This window comes from Alosa alosa, chromosome 16 (genome assembly GCF_017589495.1).
Source record: "Alosa alosa isolate M-15738 ecotype Scorff River chromosome 16, AALO_Geno_1.1, whole genome shotgun sequence".
NCBI classification, from domain to species: domain Eukaryota; kingdom Metazoa; phylum Chordata; class Actinopteri; order Clupeiformes; family Clupeidae; genus Alosa; species Alosa alosa.
This window is the reverse complement of record NC_063204.1, coordinates 22,563,889-22,584,256: the sequence shown is the minus strand read 5'-3', so window position 1 is coordinate 22,584,256 and position 20,368 is coordinate 22,563,889. Positions and strand designations below refer to the sequence as shown.

The 20,368-nt window shown below is 41.8% G+C and overlaps 2 protein-coding genes across 4 annotated transcripts; one reads left to right on the top strand and one right to left on the bottom strand.

Annotated features, from left to right (window-relative positions):
* Positions 1-15: 15 nt before the first annotated feature.
* Positions 16-7,501, bottom strand: mastl (microtubule associated serine/threonine kinase-like). 2 transcript variants are annotated; one of them, XM_048266363.1, is made up of 12 exons: positions 7,254-7,498; positions 6,947-7,084; positions 6,390-6,529; positions 6,211-6,299; positions 5,826-5,932; positions 5,175-5,334; positions 4,811-4,977; positions 2,840-4,003; positions 2,373-2,514; positions 1,571-1,684; positions 998-1,099; positions 16-646 (listed from the first exon to the last, which is right to left on the bottom strand). In XM_048266363.1, the coding sequence occupies exons 1-12, from the start codon at positions 7,440-7,442 to the stop codon at positions 489-491; spliced, it is 2,670 nt and encodes an 889-aa protein (XP_048122320.1). In that variant the 5' UTR covers positions 7,443-7,498; the 3' UTR covers positions 16-488. The 2 variants fall into 2 exon arrangements, with proteins under 2 accessions (XP_048122320.1, XP_048122321.1); XM_048266364.1 differs by lacking the exons at positions 16-646; positions 998-1,099; positions 1,571-1,684 and adding an exon at positions 1,707-2,220 and having other exon boundaries at positions 7,254-7,501.
* A 1,076-nt stretch (positions 7,502-8,577) lies between these two features.
* On the top strand, positions 8,578-20,089 carry LOC125309742 (ATP-dependent zinc metalloprotease YME1L1-like). Of its 2 annotated transcripts, none has more exons than XM_048266832.1 (18): positions 8,578-8,786; positions 10,228-10,359; positions 10,994-11,177; positions 11,683-11,781; positions 13,276-13,385; positions 13,988-14,138; positions 14,429-14,512; positions 14,837-15,010; positions 15,348-15,500; positions 15,682-15,814; positions 16,025-16,087; positions 16,452-16,564; positions 16,846-17,001; positions 17,211-17,362; positions 17,609-17,735; positions 17,939-18,012; positions 18,593-18,679; positions 18,934-20,089. In XM_048266832.1, the coding sequence occupies exons 1-18, from the start codon at positions 8,754-8,756 to the stop codon at positions 19,075-19,077; spliced, it is 2,169 nt and encodes a 722-aa protein (XP_048122789.1). In that variant the 5' UTR covers positions 8,578-8,753; the 3' UTR covers positions 19,078-20,089. The 2 variants fall into 2 exon arrangements, with proteins under 2 accessions (XP_048122789.1, XP_048122788.1); XM_048266831.1 differs by having other exon boundaries at positions 14,429-14,536.
* Positions 20,090-20,368: the final 279 nt, after the last annotated feature.

Genomic DNA, 20,368 nt, shown 5'->3' with positions numbered 1-20,368 from the left:
CTGAAGGTGGCCTAGTTTACCATTAGTTGTCCATTTTTATTTGTAAGCATTATTTCTCAAGCACTTACATGTCATAAAACAGTCAAATAAGTGTTTTAAGACTTTATCCAAATGGATATATGAATACAGTATAGGGATCCACAAATAATTTTGAAGGAAAAGAAAAAGTAATGCTCTAAAAATACATTTAGGAAAACAAAACCATGCAACGAGCAACATACGATCTCAACGAGCACCATTATATATATTAAAATAGATATATTAAAATTAATTTTCTCTCACTAAGAAAATATATACAACGTGCCATTTTTAACAAACCATGTTTTATAATGCTTCTTCTGAGTGAACACAACCTTCATCAGAATACACTACCCATATTTAAATGTATACAGATAGGTGTGCTTTGTCTTAAAATAATGCTGAATAGGTGTGCACGTGATCAGAGACTAGAAAAGAAAGAGTACCAGACATCCAGCCCAGGCTATCCCCTACATACTGAACCCTGAGAGGGCAAGGTGCTGAGCAGTGTTCCTGGCATCAAAGTAGGATGTGTCCGTCTCGTCTTCAGGCTGTGGGATAAAAGGCATCTTCTGGTTCTGCAGGTTGTCCCAGTCCAAACCCTCAAAGAAGGGGTGCACCTTGAGCTCTAAGGAGACACACACACAAAAATAAAATAAAAATAGCCAAACACAGAAATATTTTCTCTTAAACAGTGGAGATTTTCATTGAATGAGTAACCAGAAGGAAGTCACTTACAGTATGTTTTCAGTAATATGCCCTGTAAGCTGATTGATCATCTTACATTTAATTAATTTACACAATTGAGCTTTGGCATGTTCGCTATGCATGATCATGCACTTGATGCAACTTGATTAATTAACTTTGGTTGTACATTTTCTGGTAAATAATAGCTCAATCAATTGAAACAAGGTCAACATTAGTACCAGTAATTTGATAACTGCACTTTGCCTGTAAAGTGTGATACAGATAGTCTCACCTTTCAGGCCTGCACGTTTGGTCATGTCCATGTGTAGCAAAATCTCTATGGCATCTCTAGCATTGTGGGATATCTCCTCTTCGGCATCAGGCCAAGGGATGTCTACAAGCACAAAATGCAAGAAAAATGTAAGGCCTGTTGCAAAATACTAATATTATGGACAGAATACCAGCTGAGATCAGTTGCATTGTTTTTTTTTAATCAGGGGAGCAGTTTTCGGATTACATTATGTGCTTACATAATTGCAAAAGGGTTCTTCAATGTTTTCTCAGTCAGCCTTTTAAAATGATATCAGATTAGTAAACAGAATGTCCTTTTGGAACATTGGATAAAAGGTTGCTGATAATAGGCAATGTAGATATTGCATTAAAGATCAGCCATTTCTTTCTACAACGGTCGAAAACCCTTTTGACCGGTAGTGTATATATTTATTTATAGAGCAGTTAATTATGTTGACAGCAAGCCTAACATTAAAGCCACCAAACTGATGTTGTTGAACTGTGAATATAATTAAACTTCAGCCACAAATGTATTCAACTGGTGAATGGTGATGGATGAACAGATAACACTCACCTCTGTTCAGAATGTTCTGGAACACCAGCTGGGGGCTCTCGTCATTAAACGGAGGGATTCCTGTGAGGAACTCAAACAGGCAGACCCCAAGTGCCCACCAATCGACCATAACATCTGAACAGAGATATGTTAATTACTTACTCTGCACAACGGCCATTTCACACATGAGAAGGGGGCAGAGGGAAAGGTTAGAGTGTGAAATGTGTTCTAGTCTAGGCTGTGGAAGCAGGGGGTAAGCTGTTATCAATGTCACAATCAAGGCATTTCAATTTATGTACAACAAATAAATGGCATGATTTGTGAAGACCAAATCAGGATCAAAAGAACAGCGACACAGCCCATGATTGTTTCAAACATCAAAACACGGACAACAAATGTTGGCCTTGTGATAGTCATCTGTTCACCGTTTTCGGAGCAAGGGTTGTTTGAAAGTAAAATAAAAATAAAACAATTAGTCCCTGAAAAACCAGTGGAGGACCACTGAAGCAGTTAGAGCATAAGAAACACCAGTACCCAAATCTCATTGCTAAAATAAACCCTGTCCTTTACCCTGGGACAAAAAGCACTGCCAGCACATGCAGGAAAACATCCCCCAATGTACCGTAGTCACAAAACCACATCTATGACAAACTTACCACCAATACCAATTCCTGAAACTCAAAAAGAGGGATTGTTAGATGCCAATATTCTAAAAAGTCTCTCAAATGACTATACAACTAACTTTTCCAGTTGTAGAACAATGAGTTTTCAGACCAATGTTCATGTAAACTGGCAATTAATCATTGGCTTTTTTTATTCTTACCATGTGGTTTTCCCAAGAGCAGCTCAGGGGCCAGGTAATCCGGGGTGCCCAAAATTGGGGCACTCTGCACGGGCTCCGGACCCCTACGAACACTCTTGGGGGTCCTGAAGGGGGTGTGCACCATGGCCATCGGGGTTGGAGTCTAGACACACAACAGAAATAAAGCACTTAATTTCCCCTTTTCTATTTTTTTTTGTTCAGCATAAAATTAGCTTGTCATTTAATTGTCATTCAAGTTACAGTGCAATTATAAGTCTCAAGTAAAGGTCCTTTTCAAAATATCCAAACTTTTAAGATTTAAGGGTTACATGTTGTGCTGCATTACTTTGTCTATCTGACAAGCATCAACCTTATATATATATATGAATTGTATTTCTCAAGCTCAAGAGTTGTTTCTTCTGAAAGTAGTCTAAGTTGTTGTATTTTGTAGTGTAACACTATTCCAGTTTCTGCTTCAGAGCTCCTACCTGCTGCACAGAACTCCCGAAGCTGGGCCTTTTCTTCTGGACAGGCGTCATGACGGAGCTGAGAAAGGAGGTACAGGCGGACGTCTCCATGGGCTCCACTGAGCCGAGGCTGAGGCGCGAGCAGCAGGACAGGCTGGAGCGATTGATGGAGCTGCAGTAGCTGCGGAAGGCCACCACGTTCCGTGGCCGCAGGAAGGACGGCGACTTGGCGCCGCTACTGGACTGACCGAGGAGCTGCCGCTGGAACAGGAAGCCGGAGCCAGCCCCGGACGTGGGCACGGTGATCGGGGGATTAGAGGCAGGGCCAGTGGCCGCCAGGGGGAAGCAGGCCGAGAGGTCGTGGTCGTCCAGCTCCTCCAGCGATGAGGAAAGTGCTTCTTTAGGGCTCTCGACTGGAGGTGGCACGAATGGGTCGGAACCGATGATGGACATGTCGTGGGCCGAGCTCTCAGAATCTAAGCTCAGGTTCCTGTGCACATCTTGGGCGTCGCTGAACGAGGAGGAAAAGCTCGACTCGGCAGCTGCGGCGGCAACTGCCTCCTCCCCAGGGTCCTCCAGCTCACAAAGCAGGTTCTTGGCCACCTCGGCTGAGCTGGACTGGGTCGGCCCGGGCCTCTTTGTCTCCCTCTGGCCTCCTGACCCACCCTGGCGCACCCCTAGCCCCACAGTGGAGAAGAGCCCTGTCAGTCCTGTGCTGTACCTCCCGTCCTCCTCCCCAGGCACCCGTGAGCTTCGCTGGAAGTCCGTGTCGCCCCTTTTGGCTTGCAGCCCCATGGCCTCAGGGCTCCGGTCCACCTCCTCAAAATTCCGCTTGGCTGACTTCACGGAAGGTTGGATGGCCCCACGCAGGCTAGGAACAGGAGTGCATACACCGGCTCTCCAATGAGCACATCCTGCTGGGTTAACAGGGCTGCAGTCCTCCTTGTCGAACTGGAGCCTCTTGCCTGTCGAGATGTTGATTTTTCCCTGGATTGGCCCTGCAGAGGCAAAGTCTAGCTGTCCTCTGACTGGGTGTGCCCTGAGGTCCTGGTTGCCAAATGACATGAGAGCATTGTCGCGCCCAGGAATTCGCTCTGATGATGCAAGGGGGGTGTCAATCTTCCCAGCTATGTTCAGCTGATCTTTACCTTCCTCAGGAGGCATGTTCTGAGATTCTTGGCATTCCTAAGCATACAGATGAGAGACCATTTATAATAAGTAATTAAACCCTAATAACCCAAATAATGCTGACCAAGGTAGAATTATTCAATCTAATGAAAACTAAAGTTAAAACTAGGCTACTATACTTGTTCATTTGATGTACTAAACAGTAAATGCCAAAAACAACATGATGTTAACTCATTGAGTGCCAAAAACGTAATATTACGTTTTTAGCTTTTTTTTTTAAATTACTAAACTAGACACTCTTTATATGTGATTTTGGGAACTCTGTGATTAATGGAAATGAAATATATGACGATTGAAAACTCATGAAAACGCACAATCTGGACCTTGTTATCATAACTCGGTTGCCGCTTTGGGTCGAATCAGTGACGCATGCACGTCAGGTCAAAACCAGGCCATTTTCGTGGGTCTATCACTAGGTGGCAGTCTCGCCAGGTCTCGCTGATCACTTCCCAGAAAGTTTACACAAGTAAGTAACAGGCAACACTTTATATTTCATGAAAGACGTTATATCTCCATTTCTAGAAAAAAAAAAAAAAAACAGCGATTTTGATGAAAAATAGCCACTGTTTAGCTTAGGATTTCTCAGGAACAGAGCATGTAGAAATACACGGTTTGCACCCACCGAGAGCTTAAAGTCTCACCTTTTAAACGAGCCATTGTATGTGTTCATAGCTATAACACAGAATATGCTGTGGCTGTACAAAAATCATCAACAATGGTCTAGATTGCTGGCATTCTAGGACAAAGCTCCCGAAAACAGCTTGGCATTCAATGAGTTAAGAAGACTTTAAAGTGGTGACATACCAAGTCTTCCCACAGAGGGCTGATGCAGCTTTCAGAGTCTGTGGCAGAGGGACAGATGCATGACTGGTTGCTCCCAGTGCTCTGTGTGTCACAGCGTTGTCTGGACTTCATCAGCTTGGGGGTGAGACTTTTGGCCAACATTCCTGCACTGAACATACTGCTGCGTCCTGAAATGCAAAATGAAATTGTTGTCATCAATCAGTTTGTCAGTCAGTGAACAAGTAAATACTTTAGCACACTTATATCTGCATACATCCATGTACATAAATGTTACAAAGGTGCTGATGTCAGGAGGTTATATCAAGAAAAGAATCCATGCGTATGAGAACGTCAGGTATCAGGCATCACCATGGGCTGAGCATACCTAAGGCTCGTGTGGAGCAAATGGGGGAACTGAAGCTGTTCCTCCTCCTCTCACGAGGGGAGCCGAGCGAGGTTTTCCGCGTCTCCAGCTTCCCGCATGTCTTGGAGCTGGACACAGCTGACAGGCTGCAGTGGCGTTTTCCTTCCATCAATGGAGTGTTCTGATTGGTTGACAGATAAAAAGGAGGGAAGTTGGCAAGAATGGAAGTGAAACAGGAAGAGCTTGATACCACTGAAAACCTGCTCTTAGCATCATCAGGCATCACATGCATTAGGAATGGTTTTAAATTTTGCATAATTACTTGTTGATTACGTGTTGATAGCCTAGGTAAACCCAGACAAACCTGTTAGCAAATTTGAATTTGCTCTGCAGGTTCGTCTTGAAAGGATCCCATTGGCTCCCGTTTCTAAACGTAACCGGCAATGAAGGTTTTAAATGCAGTTGTTTACTCAATTCCAAAGAAAATAAACATCCATATCTGTTTAACCCTTTCACCATCAGCACAGCCATTAGTTGTGTTGAATGTCATCATATAAAGCCCATGCCATGCCGGATAGACGATTGTGACTGGATGGGTTTTTGGTGAATTGGAAACGGGCATCAATGGGATGGGATTCACCCAGGCTACAGTGATGAGATTTTTACACTTACAAGTCCAAGAGAGCTGATCAGTGACAGCACTTGACCAGGTGTCCGAAAATAAGCTTTATTTGGCTTTGCCAAGGAGGGTGTGGTAAGAATATCTGTCAGGCTTAGCTCTGAAGGGTAAAGGAGAAAATTTGATTTCACATAAACAAGAAAGATGTAAAGTAGATATTTTATAAAATCGTGGAATGTTTGACAGATTGCATTACAAACATATGCACTCATTTGAAACAATTATAATTCATCATTTGTACAAATATCTGTGTAGATTTACAGTTCAGTAAATGGTGTGATCACTGGTATATGTTGGGGCATGTGACTCCTCTTAGGGAACGCAACTGTTAAAAATCCAGTCTGAGCAGTTTGACAGATTATTTTGCTTTTGTCATACCTCTTTCCATCTTAACCTTTGAGAGACCAAAGTCTGTAAGCTTGATGTGTCCTTCGTTAGAGATCAACATGTTGTCAGGTTTCAGGTCCCTGTGAATGACGACATGTATGTTTCAAACACCCAGCATAAGTTAAAAACCAGAAAAACCTGGAAGTGAGCAATGCAAAATGATAACCAACCTGTGAATTATTCCATGGCGATGAAGATAATCCAAAGCAAGTGCAACCTCTGATATAAACTTCAGAGACATGTCTTCATCGAAATATCCATAAATATGAAGTAATGATTTCACATCACCTCCAATCAGATATTCCATCACCTATAAAAAAAAAAAGAATAATTGCAGTGTTTGTTAAAATATCAGCAAAAACTTATGTAGGGCTGCAACTAACAATTATTTTCATTGTCAATTAATCTGCTGATTATTTTCTCAATCAATTGATTAGTTGTTTGTTTGATCAATAAAATGAAATTATTATCTTTTTCCAAAACCCAGGATTATGTCCTCAAATGCTTGGGTTTGTCCACATGCCAAAGACAATTGATTTACTGTCATAGAGGAGTAAGTACAGTCGAAAATTTTCAAGTTTAAGAATCTGCAATTAGATAATATTGAGAGGTGTTTTCCTTTTTGACAATTTGACAACTACTCCATTACTCGATTAATTGTTTCATCCCTACTTATATGTAGACAAAAGTGGCAATACTTTACTGACAAACTACTATAATAACTTACCAAATATACTTTAGTTGCTGTTTGCAAGGAGTAGAACAAGTGCACCACAAAAGGACTTTTGCTGAGGGCCAAAGCATCTCGCTCTGCCCTCATCTGCTCTGTCATATTTTTATCAACCATGTCGGCCTTGTTTACGACCTGTGAATGTAAATCCAACGTAAAGACCATATTTATTAGACTGATGATTTACCAGTTGTGACTCTAAAATGCGATATGTTTAGCTACCTGGGCAGCCACAACCCAACAACATTTAACAGGCGAACTAGCCTAACATTGCCAGTTACGTTTAGGCTACAATAAAGCTTACCTTTATTGCGTACAACCGTGAGTTGCATTTCTTTCTTGCGAGATAGACCTTACCAAAAGCTCCGCGACTGATAGGCTTTACCACGATGAAGTCTTCGATTGATGGTGGCTTGGGTACATCGGCAGATATAATTGTATCGTTAATTGAGGACTCCTTGTCAGGTTTTGTTTTTTCCCCCTCGAAATCCATGACTGGGATGTTTTGAAAATTTGAAATGCCCTCTCGGTTTCGAGGTCCTACGTCTACGTGACGTATATAGGGACTTGCAAGGTAGATGCCTGTTATCTAGACCTCCGGTAGATGGAAAGAGGAAAAACGTTCAAAATATCTCAACAATATACATGATATGTCAGAGAAAAAATGTATGTAGTATTTGTGTAAATACAAATATATTTCATAGAATATATCAGATACAAACCGATCATTTGATATTCAGGCAGATTAAGGGGCAGCTATATTTTCTGGGATAAATGATCAACTGTTTCATAATGAAAGAAGTTGAAAATAGTCTTCTGTGTTGGCCTTTTAATTTTACTGTCGTTGAGGCCGACTAGTCCTTTCTGACTGTTTGATGGTAGAGCCTTTGTACTGTCAATTAAATCATTCAGTAGAATAGCTTAGTCCAGTTAGTTTCTGTAGCCTATTTTTGGTTCAGGCCAAAATGTATGATTGTTTCATTCCTGGACGTTAGCTCTCCATGGATGTCTTTCAGTTGTTTTTAGCCAATTAACCACGTGTACCTAAAAACACAAAGACTTCGCATCAACCATTACAAATCCAAATAGATACAATAATTTATTAGAGAGTGGAGATGTGCATCGTTGTTGGAGTGAAGGTCTAATAATGTACGGGTCAGAGAATGTCTAATAAGTAAACGGGCACTGTACGGGTTTAAATGAGGGTCTCTAATGCTGCGTTCCAGACAGCAGCTTAGCCCGTAAGTTACAACTTCATCAAGTCATATGCCTCACGACTTCCAGGCAAAGTGATAACAAGTCACGACAAACCCTTCTGTGGCGGTTGTTTATGTGTCTGTGACGGTAACCGTGAGTACAACGATCTGGTACGAGTTCACAGGTTTGACTGTCGTTCCAGGGCACTTTCACGGGTTATGAAAACACAGGTTACGGGTTGCTGGAACGACCCATAACAAGATGTGCGGCATGTCGGAGAGAGTATGCGTGCTACAGGCTCATTCAACTTCATCCAGCGCTGCGCAGGACTGGCTGCTGTTATGCCTGTTTTCATTATGCAAAAGTCGCGCATTCGTCACGTTCAACCAGATCTGCGCGGCGATGCACGATGTTGAATGAGCCTTTACAGAATGACGTAACAATATGTCCCCGGTAGCATTCACGGCGAGAACCTTCTTTCCTCAGCATTTGGAAGTAACGATAGTCAGTCGAGGGAAATAACAGGGGGATACAAAAGGGCAGAAGGTGGGGTGGGCTCCAGATTTTGACAGGAACGCACAGGGACTGCTTCCAATAACCCGGAGCGATGTTTTCCCTCCCTACAACGTTTCAACCACAGGTACAAACTGTTAACGTTACCTAGTGCTACTACTCAGCTAGCTCGGGGTTACGACCATGTTAGCTGGGTGCTAAAGGTATTTTTTCTGAGAGTTGGAGGCGGCTTACTCAACGTTGATGTGTGAACGACAAATAAAACACGAGTAGCACAGATGTATTGGTTAACTACTGTTGTTGTCAGTTAACCAGAGCTATGCGAAGAGTGTTACATTAGTAGATGTGTGGCTAACGTTAAGTTGGCAATGAAGTTCTGCCTCGTTAGCTAACTAAAGTTACCACCTTGACAATGGATGGGTAACGCTAACGCAAGCTTTTGTTTAAGTCCTTTCACTACATTGATCAGCTGAGGTGGTAAAATATATTAACTTGAGAGGGATTCTCTGAAGGCTTTATATATATATATATATATATATATATATATATATATATTACATAAAGTTGGTTTGCCAAGAAAGTAGAGAGCATACCTAACGCAGTACTGAAAGCTAACTAGCCTAGCATCCAGTTACGTGACCATAGACATACTGTACGTGACAGCCGGCTAGCTAACGTTAGTTCTAGCATGTTATGGTATGGCGCTTGTGTAACATTTAGCAGCTAGCTAATAGATAACGGGAAAGCAAACACAACCATTGACTCTGTATTTGGCGTAAGTTGTACTATGTTAAAATAGGTATCAGATGACCTTGAATCATTGTATTTCATCATTGAATAACGTTATTGATATGTATTCCATATGTTTATATCAAGATCGCTAACATTAGGGTTAGGTTATGTTACTATTGGATGTCGTAGCGGTCGATTACACAATCAGGTGCCGTTTGTCATTGGAAGACACTAGAATAACCACCACTGACAGTAGTTACAGTCTGGCAATGCTAACCAGCTTGAATTTTGTGGAATGGTACGTTCAACGCATAGCACGCAACGCATAGCGTGTTAAATGCAGAATGCGGATATTTTCGACAGATTTATACTTCAAACACATGTTGTTGTGGTTATGGTAGCGTGTTCTATGTAGCAGCTGGACTCAAACTTCCGTTTTGTGTTATTAAACCGACATCGATTACGAGGTTATTCGTTTTGCCCTTTCAGTGCGTTGATACACAGTACACGCGTTGCTAATACAGAACCAGCTTTACACTGAATAAATGCCTTCACGAACTCATGGTAGATTGGCAAGTGAAGTTGAACCCAACTAAATTCTTTCACTCAACATGTGCAATAGATTTGTGTACCTTTTCAGTCTCATGGTGTCCAATCAACGAGCTAAACTGCTATCACTTGGACATAAATACATAACACATTATTACAAATGCTTAATTATATCATCATATAGGAACAATGTCCCCTATACGTTTTCACTGTAACCTTGCCACCACAGCCCTGGGATTTTATGATTATCATCAATAATAATAGTTTATGGTCCTTTGTTTGTTTAGGTTACAGTGCCACTGACACACCTTATCAATGCCCTCCATTCCATCAAAACCTCAGCCAGCTCTGCAGCCACAGCATCTGTGCAGAGTCTGCAAAAGGATTTCCCACCAGAGCAGGATCCTCTGCTCAAAGAGGTAAGGCAGCATAGTGCACCTCTTAGTAGAATGTAACTCGACAAAGTACAGCATTTATTTCATAAGTACAAACATAAGCTATGACAAATGTTCCTTGTTCATCCTCTCAAATCCAAAGCACAATTGAGACAATAGTCAAATTGCAATTTTCCCTAACTGCATCTTGTACTATGCTAAAATAGGTAACAACTTCAACTACATTTCATACTAGTGAGTCAGGCCCGTTTTAAACTGTAACTTTGTTACTTTTAATACTTTCCTGTATAATAAATATGAAATGAAATGAGCTTCATTTTCTGTTGGATGAAGATTATTCACATAATTAATTACTTGCATCAAATCAAGTCTCTATGTTCTATAAACTGGAGCTTTTCTCAGCTGTCTTATTTGTTTCTTTCATCAGATGATAAATATGCCTTACATGATTGATAAAGCATTTTCATCCTGACATCCTGACTGTTAAAGACGAATAACGAGTGTAAACTTTTGTCGGGGATGTTGGATTAATCGGAGTAGTTTTGAGTAAAATTATCTGATGTTGTAAAATACAAACACTACACTAAAATCTGGCCTCTCCTTTTTACGGCAAAATTGCATCTTATCAAACTCCACATGTTGTACCTTGTGTTCTCAGCCCACAGTGAGCTTACGGGAGCTGGGCTTGTCTGACCTAGGAGTTGGTCAGCTCAGCGAGCTGGTCAGTAGGCTCCTGCCAAGGTTGGGCCCAGGAGAAAGCCGAGTCCCTGCTCTCCCTCACTACTCTCCCAGCTGGAAAGCATCACACATCTCGACCGACTCTTTCTTCAGAAACAAACATGGTGAGGTTTCACGTCATTTCGTCTTTGGGAGTTGTAATGTGTCTTCGATTTGGGGACAGATTGCTTTTCACAATGAAGATTTGGAAGTTCTATATGGGACAGAGTAATATGAACACAATGATAGGGCTGGATGATTAAGGCAAAATATGTAGTTGCAAATTTTCAGACCGATGTCGTGAATCGATTTGTGTTTTTTAAATATTTTTTTTTTAAAGTCAAGCTTCGGTTCAGTATTCACTATGTAATTAGATATTTTTGTTACCACATGAGGTACCATCAACACATTAGCTGCTATATATTCTAGGATATATTAAAGATGAAAACTTTAATATATGATATGAATTACTTCCAAGTGTTTGTGGCATTGATTTTATTGACCTAGAATTGAGAACATGTCAGTGTACTGTAGCACCTTTATCATAAAAGCTGTGTAATAAAATGTGCTATAAGTAAAATTAGAGTATATGGTTCTCACTGCACTCATATGTGTCTGTTCTTCTTCTAGGGTTCTCCAGAGGAGTGGGGCTGTTCCAGCCTTCAGCATTCCATAGACATGGTTCTAGTCCTCTACAGGCAGTCTGCTCAGAGCTCCAACACTGGCCTGGTAACATCGGTCACATTTAGACCACAATGTTTAGAACAGTTTGTGCAAGAAATGTGTCAATTTCGGGGCACATATTGTTGTGTCATGTTTTTGGTACAGTGCAGCTTGGAAATATTGTAGTCAAGTCAAGTCAGTTTTATTTAATATAGCCAGAGACTTTCTAATGAGGAGACACAGCACTCAAAAAATACTCCATAGAAATGCATGGGGCTAGTTTGTCACGCCAATATGGCCGTTGTCTACACATATCCCACCCCTTCCTCGGCAAACCGTCGACATGTGAATACATTGAGCCAATCATATGGTGTGTTGTGAAGACATCGTGCCAATCATGTGTTGTGATCTCGCCGCTGGAGCAAGATTGGTGTCGTGAAGACTTGCTCATGCGCAGTTTGACCCAAAGACTGTGCCCGATGAGTGCCCATAAAACGTTGGTATATGGCCGCCGAGTGGAGGGACTTGCCTAAAAGGACTTTGGTATAGCGCATTTAACATGCACAAAGTGCAACCCAAAGCGCTCCACATACAAGACATTGACAAAAACAAAAGACAATAAGACAAAAATGCCAGGCGAAATGGTAAGTCGCCAGCATTGACACCACATGACAAAAACATTTTAAAAAATAACAAACACAAAAGATGCGGACGAATGGTAGTAAGTCGTCAGCGTTCCCGTGACACTAAAACATACAAGACAGACAACACAGCAAATTGAAAATGAATAAATAAAATAATAATAATCATGTTAAAATTAGTCCAATTTCCAACCGGCTGAAAAAGTCCAAGGGCAATGATGACCCGCGTGAAACTGCCAATGCAAGACCAACAAAGTTCTTTCACGGACCAACTCAGAGAATTTAGCACTACTGGCAGTCTGGAGAGCAGAGCACCGGAAGAACAGTAGTCTGAAGTCATGATGGGCGATATTCCTGCTGATCAGCAGCTCGGTGGCTTTAGCAAGACGTTTGTTGCTTCATGGCTCCCGACGTCGCCATCAGAGCTCCCCGCATCAGCACTCAATCCAGACTGCAGGCACTAGAGTCTGCTCTCCATGCAAATGTAGAACTGTGTAAAATTGTTGTCTGTGTATGTATCATTACTATTATTGTATTGTATGTATTGTACTATTGTTCTTTTTAAAGGAACACGCGACTATTTTATGGAATTGGTTTATTCACCGTCTCCCCTAGAGTTAGATAAGTGAGCAAAAACATTTTTGTCTCCGTGCATGCATTGTCTTAGTCCGGCAGCACCCGGCTAGCTTAGCATAGTGAATGGAGTCTCTCGTCGCCGGATAGCATGCCGTGAGTAAAAGTGAGCCAAACAAAACAATCCCTAATTACATCTTGTGGCCTGCCTATTCACAATGAGTACAAATAGCAATGCAGATTAAGACAAGGCGATTTCCTAGGCAGATATTGACTTCGGACTATATTGGGACAAATTTTGCTGAATACCTTGAATAACCTATTCTCCCAATGTCCGTCCATGCAGTATGGGTCCAGCATCGAGGCTTCAAGACCTTGCGGTCCGGAAAGAGGCGTCTGCAGGCGGGCTATGAGAGCCCAGTCGAGCCGGAAGGCTATACTCCAGCCTTTATAAAGGTTAGTTGGGTCGAGAAAGACTCTTGAATTTCCCCTTGGGGATCAATCAAGTATCTATCATACTCAAGACTGTGTGTATGTGTAGTTTTCAGATTACATTATGTGCTTACACAATTGCAAAAGGGTTCTTCAATGTTTTCAATGTTAGCCTTTTAAAATTATATCAGATTATTAAACAGAATGTGCCTTTGGAACATTGGATGAATGGTTGCTGATAATGGGCATCTGTATACTTATATCTGTATACATACTAGATATTGCATTAAAGATCAGCCATTTCTTTTTACAACATTAATGATGAAAACATTAAGTACATTTCTAAGTGACTCCAAACTAATGAACAGTAGTGTATGTACACTCATTTACATTATGTCAGAGTTGGCCAAGGACTGGTTTCAAATAGTTTTACTGCCTAGACGTAGCCGAGCGGGCTGTTCCTCCGCTTACATGGCAGAGTCCATGTGTCTCATGACCACTCACTGGCAGCTCTCACTAATCCCATTGTTACTGGTGTAACCGCTCAACCTGCCCTCCCTCCCTCCTTCAATTCAATCTTTTCTTTATTCTCCCTCTCTCTCTCTTCTTTGCTCTTTGGATCACAGGGTCTGCTGATGAAGGAGAAAGGCCCAGTGATAGACAGCGTAGACGGCATAATGAAACAGAGGAATCTGTCTGGCAATGAGCAAGATGCCTTTAAAGCCGGCTTCACAGAAGGCTTCATGAAGTCCCAGTCTTTTACCCAAAGAACACAAGGCATGGCTCTACACAGACACATTGACATATATTACATATGTTGCTTGTTACAAAAATATAATTAGCAAATTCATGCCCTTCTTTCATGTTATTCAGTCAATGGTAATAATTATGTGTGCATCAGCATTTGAAACTATATAAGTAGCAGTGTTTAATTTTGTCCATGAGGTTTAGTAATGTGTGTAGATGAGGTACCACAGGGTGATGCTGTTGAGTCAAGAGTAACTAAGGTTGATGGGTATTGTGAGTTCAACTTCCCTCCTCTGTGTGTGGTGTGTGTGATTTGGCAGATTCACTCAGGAGAACACGCTTGATCCTTCTGGTCCTCCTCCTGGTTGGCATCTATGGCTTGGCCAAAACCCCGTTCCTTTCGGGTAAAAGCTCCTTTTCTGATACTGGTTTGTGTCAGACTTAATTTACTTTCTAGTGTGTGCTGTTGATTTCTCAGATTAGTCAGGCTCATACTCTGTGCACAGATATCTTTACTCTGATATCTGTGCATGCGTATGTATTCAGAGGGATACATGCTTAAAGCTTTGTGTGATTTCTAACATGCTTCAGCATGAACTAATTTTGTATTCTACACCAAAATAAGGTACCAAGACACTGACACTAAATGTTTCACTTCTACTATCTCAAGTAATACAGCCAATGATCTTGGGCCCTAACCTTGGGGATTCCCCTTTTTTCTCCAACAGTGCGCTTCCGCACCACCTCTGGCCTGGATTCAGCTGTGGACCCAGTCCAGGTGAAGAATGTGACCTTTGAGCATGTGAAGGGCGTCGAAGAGGCCAAGAACGAGCTGCAGGAGGTGGTCGAGTTCCTCAGGAACCCTCAGAAATTCACAGTTTTAGGTGGAAAGCTCCCCAAAGGTGAGAACAGGCCAGAAAATAAGGTACCCATCACTGCTGTCAGGTGTAAACCTTATGTAAATCTCCAAATGTAATATTTTTTTTTTAATTAATTAGATGCAGTTTATTATTAAGTTGTAATTGCTAGTATGGCATTGCTGATATGTAAATCCTTTTATTATTTTTTTTAGTATTATAGAATTTTCTGTATAGCTGCTAGTCATTAAATGTCATTCAATGGCTCATGCAGAGTAATGGGGAAAACAGTAAAACCTTTTGTTGGACTGTATCATTGTGAATCCTTGTGATTGGTCTTTGATAGCTAGTATTTGTCTCCATCATGGGCTCTGTCTTGTAGGTATCCTGCTGGTAGGCCCTCCAGGCACAGGGAAGACGCTGCTGGCCAGGGCAGTGGCTGGCGAGGCTGATGTGCCCTTCTACTATGCCTCCGGCTCGGAGTTCGATGAGATGTTTGTGGGCGTGGGAGCCAGTCGCATCAGGAACCTCTTCAGTGAGTCCCTGTGGCAATCCATAGTTTCACATCTCATGGTGACATTTATGTGTGTTGTGTTCCTCAAAGACACACAGTATTTATTCTTTGGCCTGAAGTTGCACTGAATAAGAGAGAATGTTGTAAAATCACTACATAAGCGCAAAAGCGGCATCATGTTTCTGTTGTTCGTTTTCCTCAGAGGAGGCAAAGGCCAATGCCCCGTGTGTCATCTTCATTGATGAGCTGGACAGTGTGGGTGGGAAAAGAATAGAATCTCCCATGCACCCCTACTCCAGACAGACCATCAACCAGCTGCTGGCAGAGATGGATGGGTAAGTATTTCATCAAAAACGTGTTCTGTTAGTTATCAGTGAGAGAATCCATAATGATTTTATAGGAGTATTTGTTTTTGTTTACTCAGTCAAGCTGTTGCATTGCCAGCCAGCAGGTGTTATGCTATAAGAGAATTGTGCTCATTTAAGATGAGATGTCTGCATAGCCTGTGGTTAGTGTTTTGATTATCATCTTTTCTTTATTTACAGGTTTAAGCCAAATGAAGGGGTCATCGTTATTGGTGCCACAAACTTTGCTGAGGCTTTAGATAAGTACGTTTCATTGGAGAATGCATTTATTCCACAGCTCTGTCTGTTTGGATTGGCCAAAGCAGTGAGGATATCTCTGATTCTTTGCCAAATCTTATAGGCTTATGGGGTCAGTCACCCTGAGTTGGATTTTTGTTAGCCTAAATGTGAATTCATACATAAAATGTCTGTCACAAGGGGATTAAGAACAACTAAACTGAATATCATAATTGGGGTGAATTCCATTGTCCAAACTGTCCTCTGTTCACCTGACTGCCAGGAGTACAGCCATTCTGCAATCAGGAGTTTAGTCTGACAGGCTTTCACCTTATCAGATTTGTATAGCATTTAAAGCTGATGAGCAGGGGTTGTCTGGATTGTTCTGCAGTGCCTTGATCCGTCCAGGAAGATTTGACATGCAGGTGACTGTCCCTCGTCCAGATGTGAAAGGACGCACCGAGATCCTCAACTGGTACTTGAAGAAAATCAAAATGGATGAAGGTATGGCTGAAGTGAATGAGCACAGCAATGTTTTATGTGTATACTTTTAGTGGGTTTATAGTTTTTGTTGTTGTTTTCAATGCTAGCTATTGAATGTGATTTGATTCGAGACATGAGTTTATGGTCTCTCTGATGTGAAAGTGCTTCTATTTTGTAGACTTTAAGTCAAACTCCAGTCAGAATGGTGGACAGGACACCAAAATGCCTCTTTGATGAATTATTCACAAACTGATTGAGCATACACATGATCTAACCTGACCACCCTTGTCTTCTTCATCCAGGTATTAATGCAGAGATCATTGCCAGAGGTACTGTGGGCTTCTCCGGGGCCGAGTTGGAGAACCTGGTTAACCAGGCAGCTCTCAAGGCTGCTGTCGATGGCAAAGACATGGTCACCATGAAGGATCTGGAGTTTGCTAAGGACAAGATTCTCATGGGTGTGTGCCATACCTACCCTCCCACTTCCTCCCCTCTTCCATCTAACCCTGCCCCCTTCAAATGCAATCATCCTTCCCCACTCTCTCCCATTCTTCTTAACAGTCATGGGAGTGAGCTTTAAGTCAGAAACTTCTTGTTTAATTCTCCTTTAACCTACATTTGCTCCTCCACCTTACTTCCATTTCTCCTCCCCTCATGTAATGGACAGGCCCTGAACGCAGGAGTGTGGACATCGACGCAAAAAACAAGACCATCACTGCCTACCACGAGTCTGGCCACGCCATCGTGGCCTACTACACCAAAGATGCCATGCCCATCAACAAAGCTACCATCATGCCCCGTGGACCTACTCTTGGTCATGTGTGTACCCCTTGTCTTTTAAATTTAAATTAGTTTCACAATTTCCCTTTTGTTAATGCTTACATTGTTCATTACTGCTGATGTGGTCATAATGTAGTGGTCAAATGTACTTTATGCTCGGTTAATGCATTATATTGATTGTGCAGACTCACCCTCAGATTGTAGTGACTGATTCAGTATAAATATCCCCAAAATATTGTCTGGGTCATTGTGTGTCATTTGATTGTGGGGTCATGTGGGTCGCAGGTGTCCATGCTGCCCGAGAATGACCGCTGGAGCGAGACCCGAGCCCAGCTGCTGGCCCAGATGGATGTCAGCATGGGGGGGCGCGTGGCGGAGGAGCTCATATTCGGAGACGAGAACATCACCACAGGTGACTGGGCAAAATATTTTTTTTTCTTTCAGCTCTCTCTTTCTCTCTGGCCCTGCTAACCTTGATGCCCCCCTTTTTTTCTGTCGCCTTTTTTCGACTATGTACTTTCTGTCTCCAAGTTTGGCTATACTTTCATGGTTGTATTTTGGAGTTGATCTCCTAAAACATCACCAATTTGTTTTTTTTTTTTTTTTATTATACAGGTGCATCAAGTGACTTTGATGGAGCCACCAGGATAGCCAAGATGATGGTGACTCGTTTTGGGATGAGCAACAAGGTAACCCCTGTGGTAACTTTGTTTGTGTGTGTAGACTGGATAAAGCCCAACAATCAGCCTTTGTTGTAGTAGTCTTAGCCAGTCTCAAAAAGAGGCACAATTCATGGACAGTCAGGCCCCCTCATAGCCTCAGGGCTCCGTCTGATCAGCTTGGGTAATGAAGCAGTCCAAAGGAAAAGTGGGTTCATTTTAGCCAACAGTGGATCTTCTGCAGGAAGCCTCAGTCGTGGTGAAATGGCATTCTCAGAGAAACATTCCAGACATAAGTCCCTGCTCCCTGCTCCTAATCCTTTCCCCCTGTAGCTATGTCCAGCCTGAAATGTTTGACGTTAACACGGTTCAACCCTCACAGGGAGTCCGCCATGAACTCTCTGAAGCTAGTCTTCCTTGGAGTTCAACTTAATTTGCCGACAATTCCATATGATCATTTATAACGGCCATTTAAAAAGTGCCAATAGAGGCTTCCTGCATTAGTTGTGGTGCTAAGCTCATGAGTCCGGCCTCTTTGGCCTGCTTCTGAGCCTGCTGGTTGTGTAAGCGGTCTGTTGCGATTTGTCATTGTTCTGCCGGCATGTTCCAGCTGGGGGTGATGACCTATGCTGACCTAACAAAGCAGAGTCCAGAGACACAGGCTGCCATTGAACAGGAAGTCAGGGTCCTGCTACAGGTGAGTGGACTGTCCCACACACATTGCCACAGAAGACTACTTGTTTTACATATTTAAATATTAAATGATATCTAGTTGCTTTATATAATTTCTATTGTTAACATGACTTCTTACAAGCTAAAGTATGCTTCTATCCTCTCATTTAATTACACATGTTGATGTCTTATAGTGCAATTTTATGCCAAGGTTTTCTCTCCACAATACAAATGTCATTTTCGATACGGAGGCCTAATTCTTCGCGTGCCTTGTCGCAGGATTCTTATGAACGTGCTAAGAACCTCTTGAAGAAATACAGCAAAGAGCACGAGAAGCTGGCCGATGCCCTGCTGACCTACGAGACATTGGACGGCAAGGAGATAAAGATGTTGCTGGAGGGGAAGGCCTTAGACCCTAGATGATGTCGCCTGCGGAAAAGACTGATACCAATGCCCCATGTGTAAATATCTCCCAGTGCAATTATGTTGCAGGGATGACAAAGACTTTTGTTTCTTTTACTTTTTTTTTTTTTTAAACCACTTTCAGCCCATTTTCTTTATACTCAGATGTAGCCAGTTGATTTGCCCCTAAACAAAATCTCCTTTCAGGAATCCAATTGGCCATTAACATCAACTTAATTCTTTTTAGTTTTTTTTTTTTTTTTTCAGGACATTCAGGCGTGTAAAAGCTTCTCCAAATGTCTCACACCTGCATGGTAAGACGGTGTGCAAAGGAAGGTAGTGGACACTCATCTCACTCTGCAGTATCAGATATACCTTCATAGAGAATCCCATCACGTAATGATGTTTTACATTGTAACAGTTGAGGGGAATAAACTTTTAGTTGCAAAGCAACTAGTACTGTATATCACCTCAAATAACCTTTCTGTGATCAGGATATTTGTGGAGACTTGAAATTAGCTCTCCACTTTTTATTGCAGCTGTGAGAGAATCTAAAATGTGAAGGCATATTTAACTCCTGATGCAGTCTCTCTTGAGCAACAGGTTTAGTGTGACTTTGGAAAGCAAGTATTCTTGCATAGCAAACCCCCCCCCCCCTCACCCACCCACCCTTTGCATCATGTAATGGTTGGAGTGTTCAGTCTGTAAATTGTACATTCTAGGTTTTGTTGTCTTCAAGTAGTAGGACAGGGTTGACTTCCCTCTCAGCTTGAATTAGAGTTTAAATTGTTGCATTCAAATAAAGATGACTGTAACAATTCTATCCATTTAAGTTATTCAGGTGGAGCCAACTGGCTCCATCTTCTCTCCATATGCTTGAATCAATATGTAAGAGATTTAAAATAAAAGTCAAGTGTATATAAGTGTGTGTATATGAATGTTAACCAATACCGTTACCCAGGTCTGTTTCTGAAATCAGAAGAAAAAAAATATTTGTGCTATGGAAACATGAATAAAAGCCTCCATGACTTTTCTTCAAGTGTCACTTATTCAAATACATGACAATGTCTTACAGGTTTAGTATTTTGTACTTTTCAGCAAACCTTTCAGACATCTGAAAAGGTTTCTGAGAGGATTATCCTAGAATCTGTGCTTTCAAAACTTCAATTTTTGTTAAAAAGAAGATGCACTCATTCTAAGCACAACGTGAATGTCTGTCATTATCCATCTCCAGTCTGAGCATAGTCCTTCCATTGTCTTTCTAAATAATGGGGAATGTGTCCCCAAACCACCAGCCCCCAGTCACAAACGA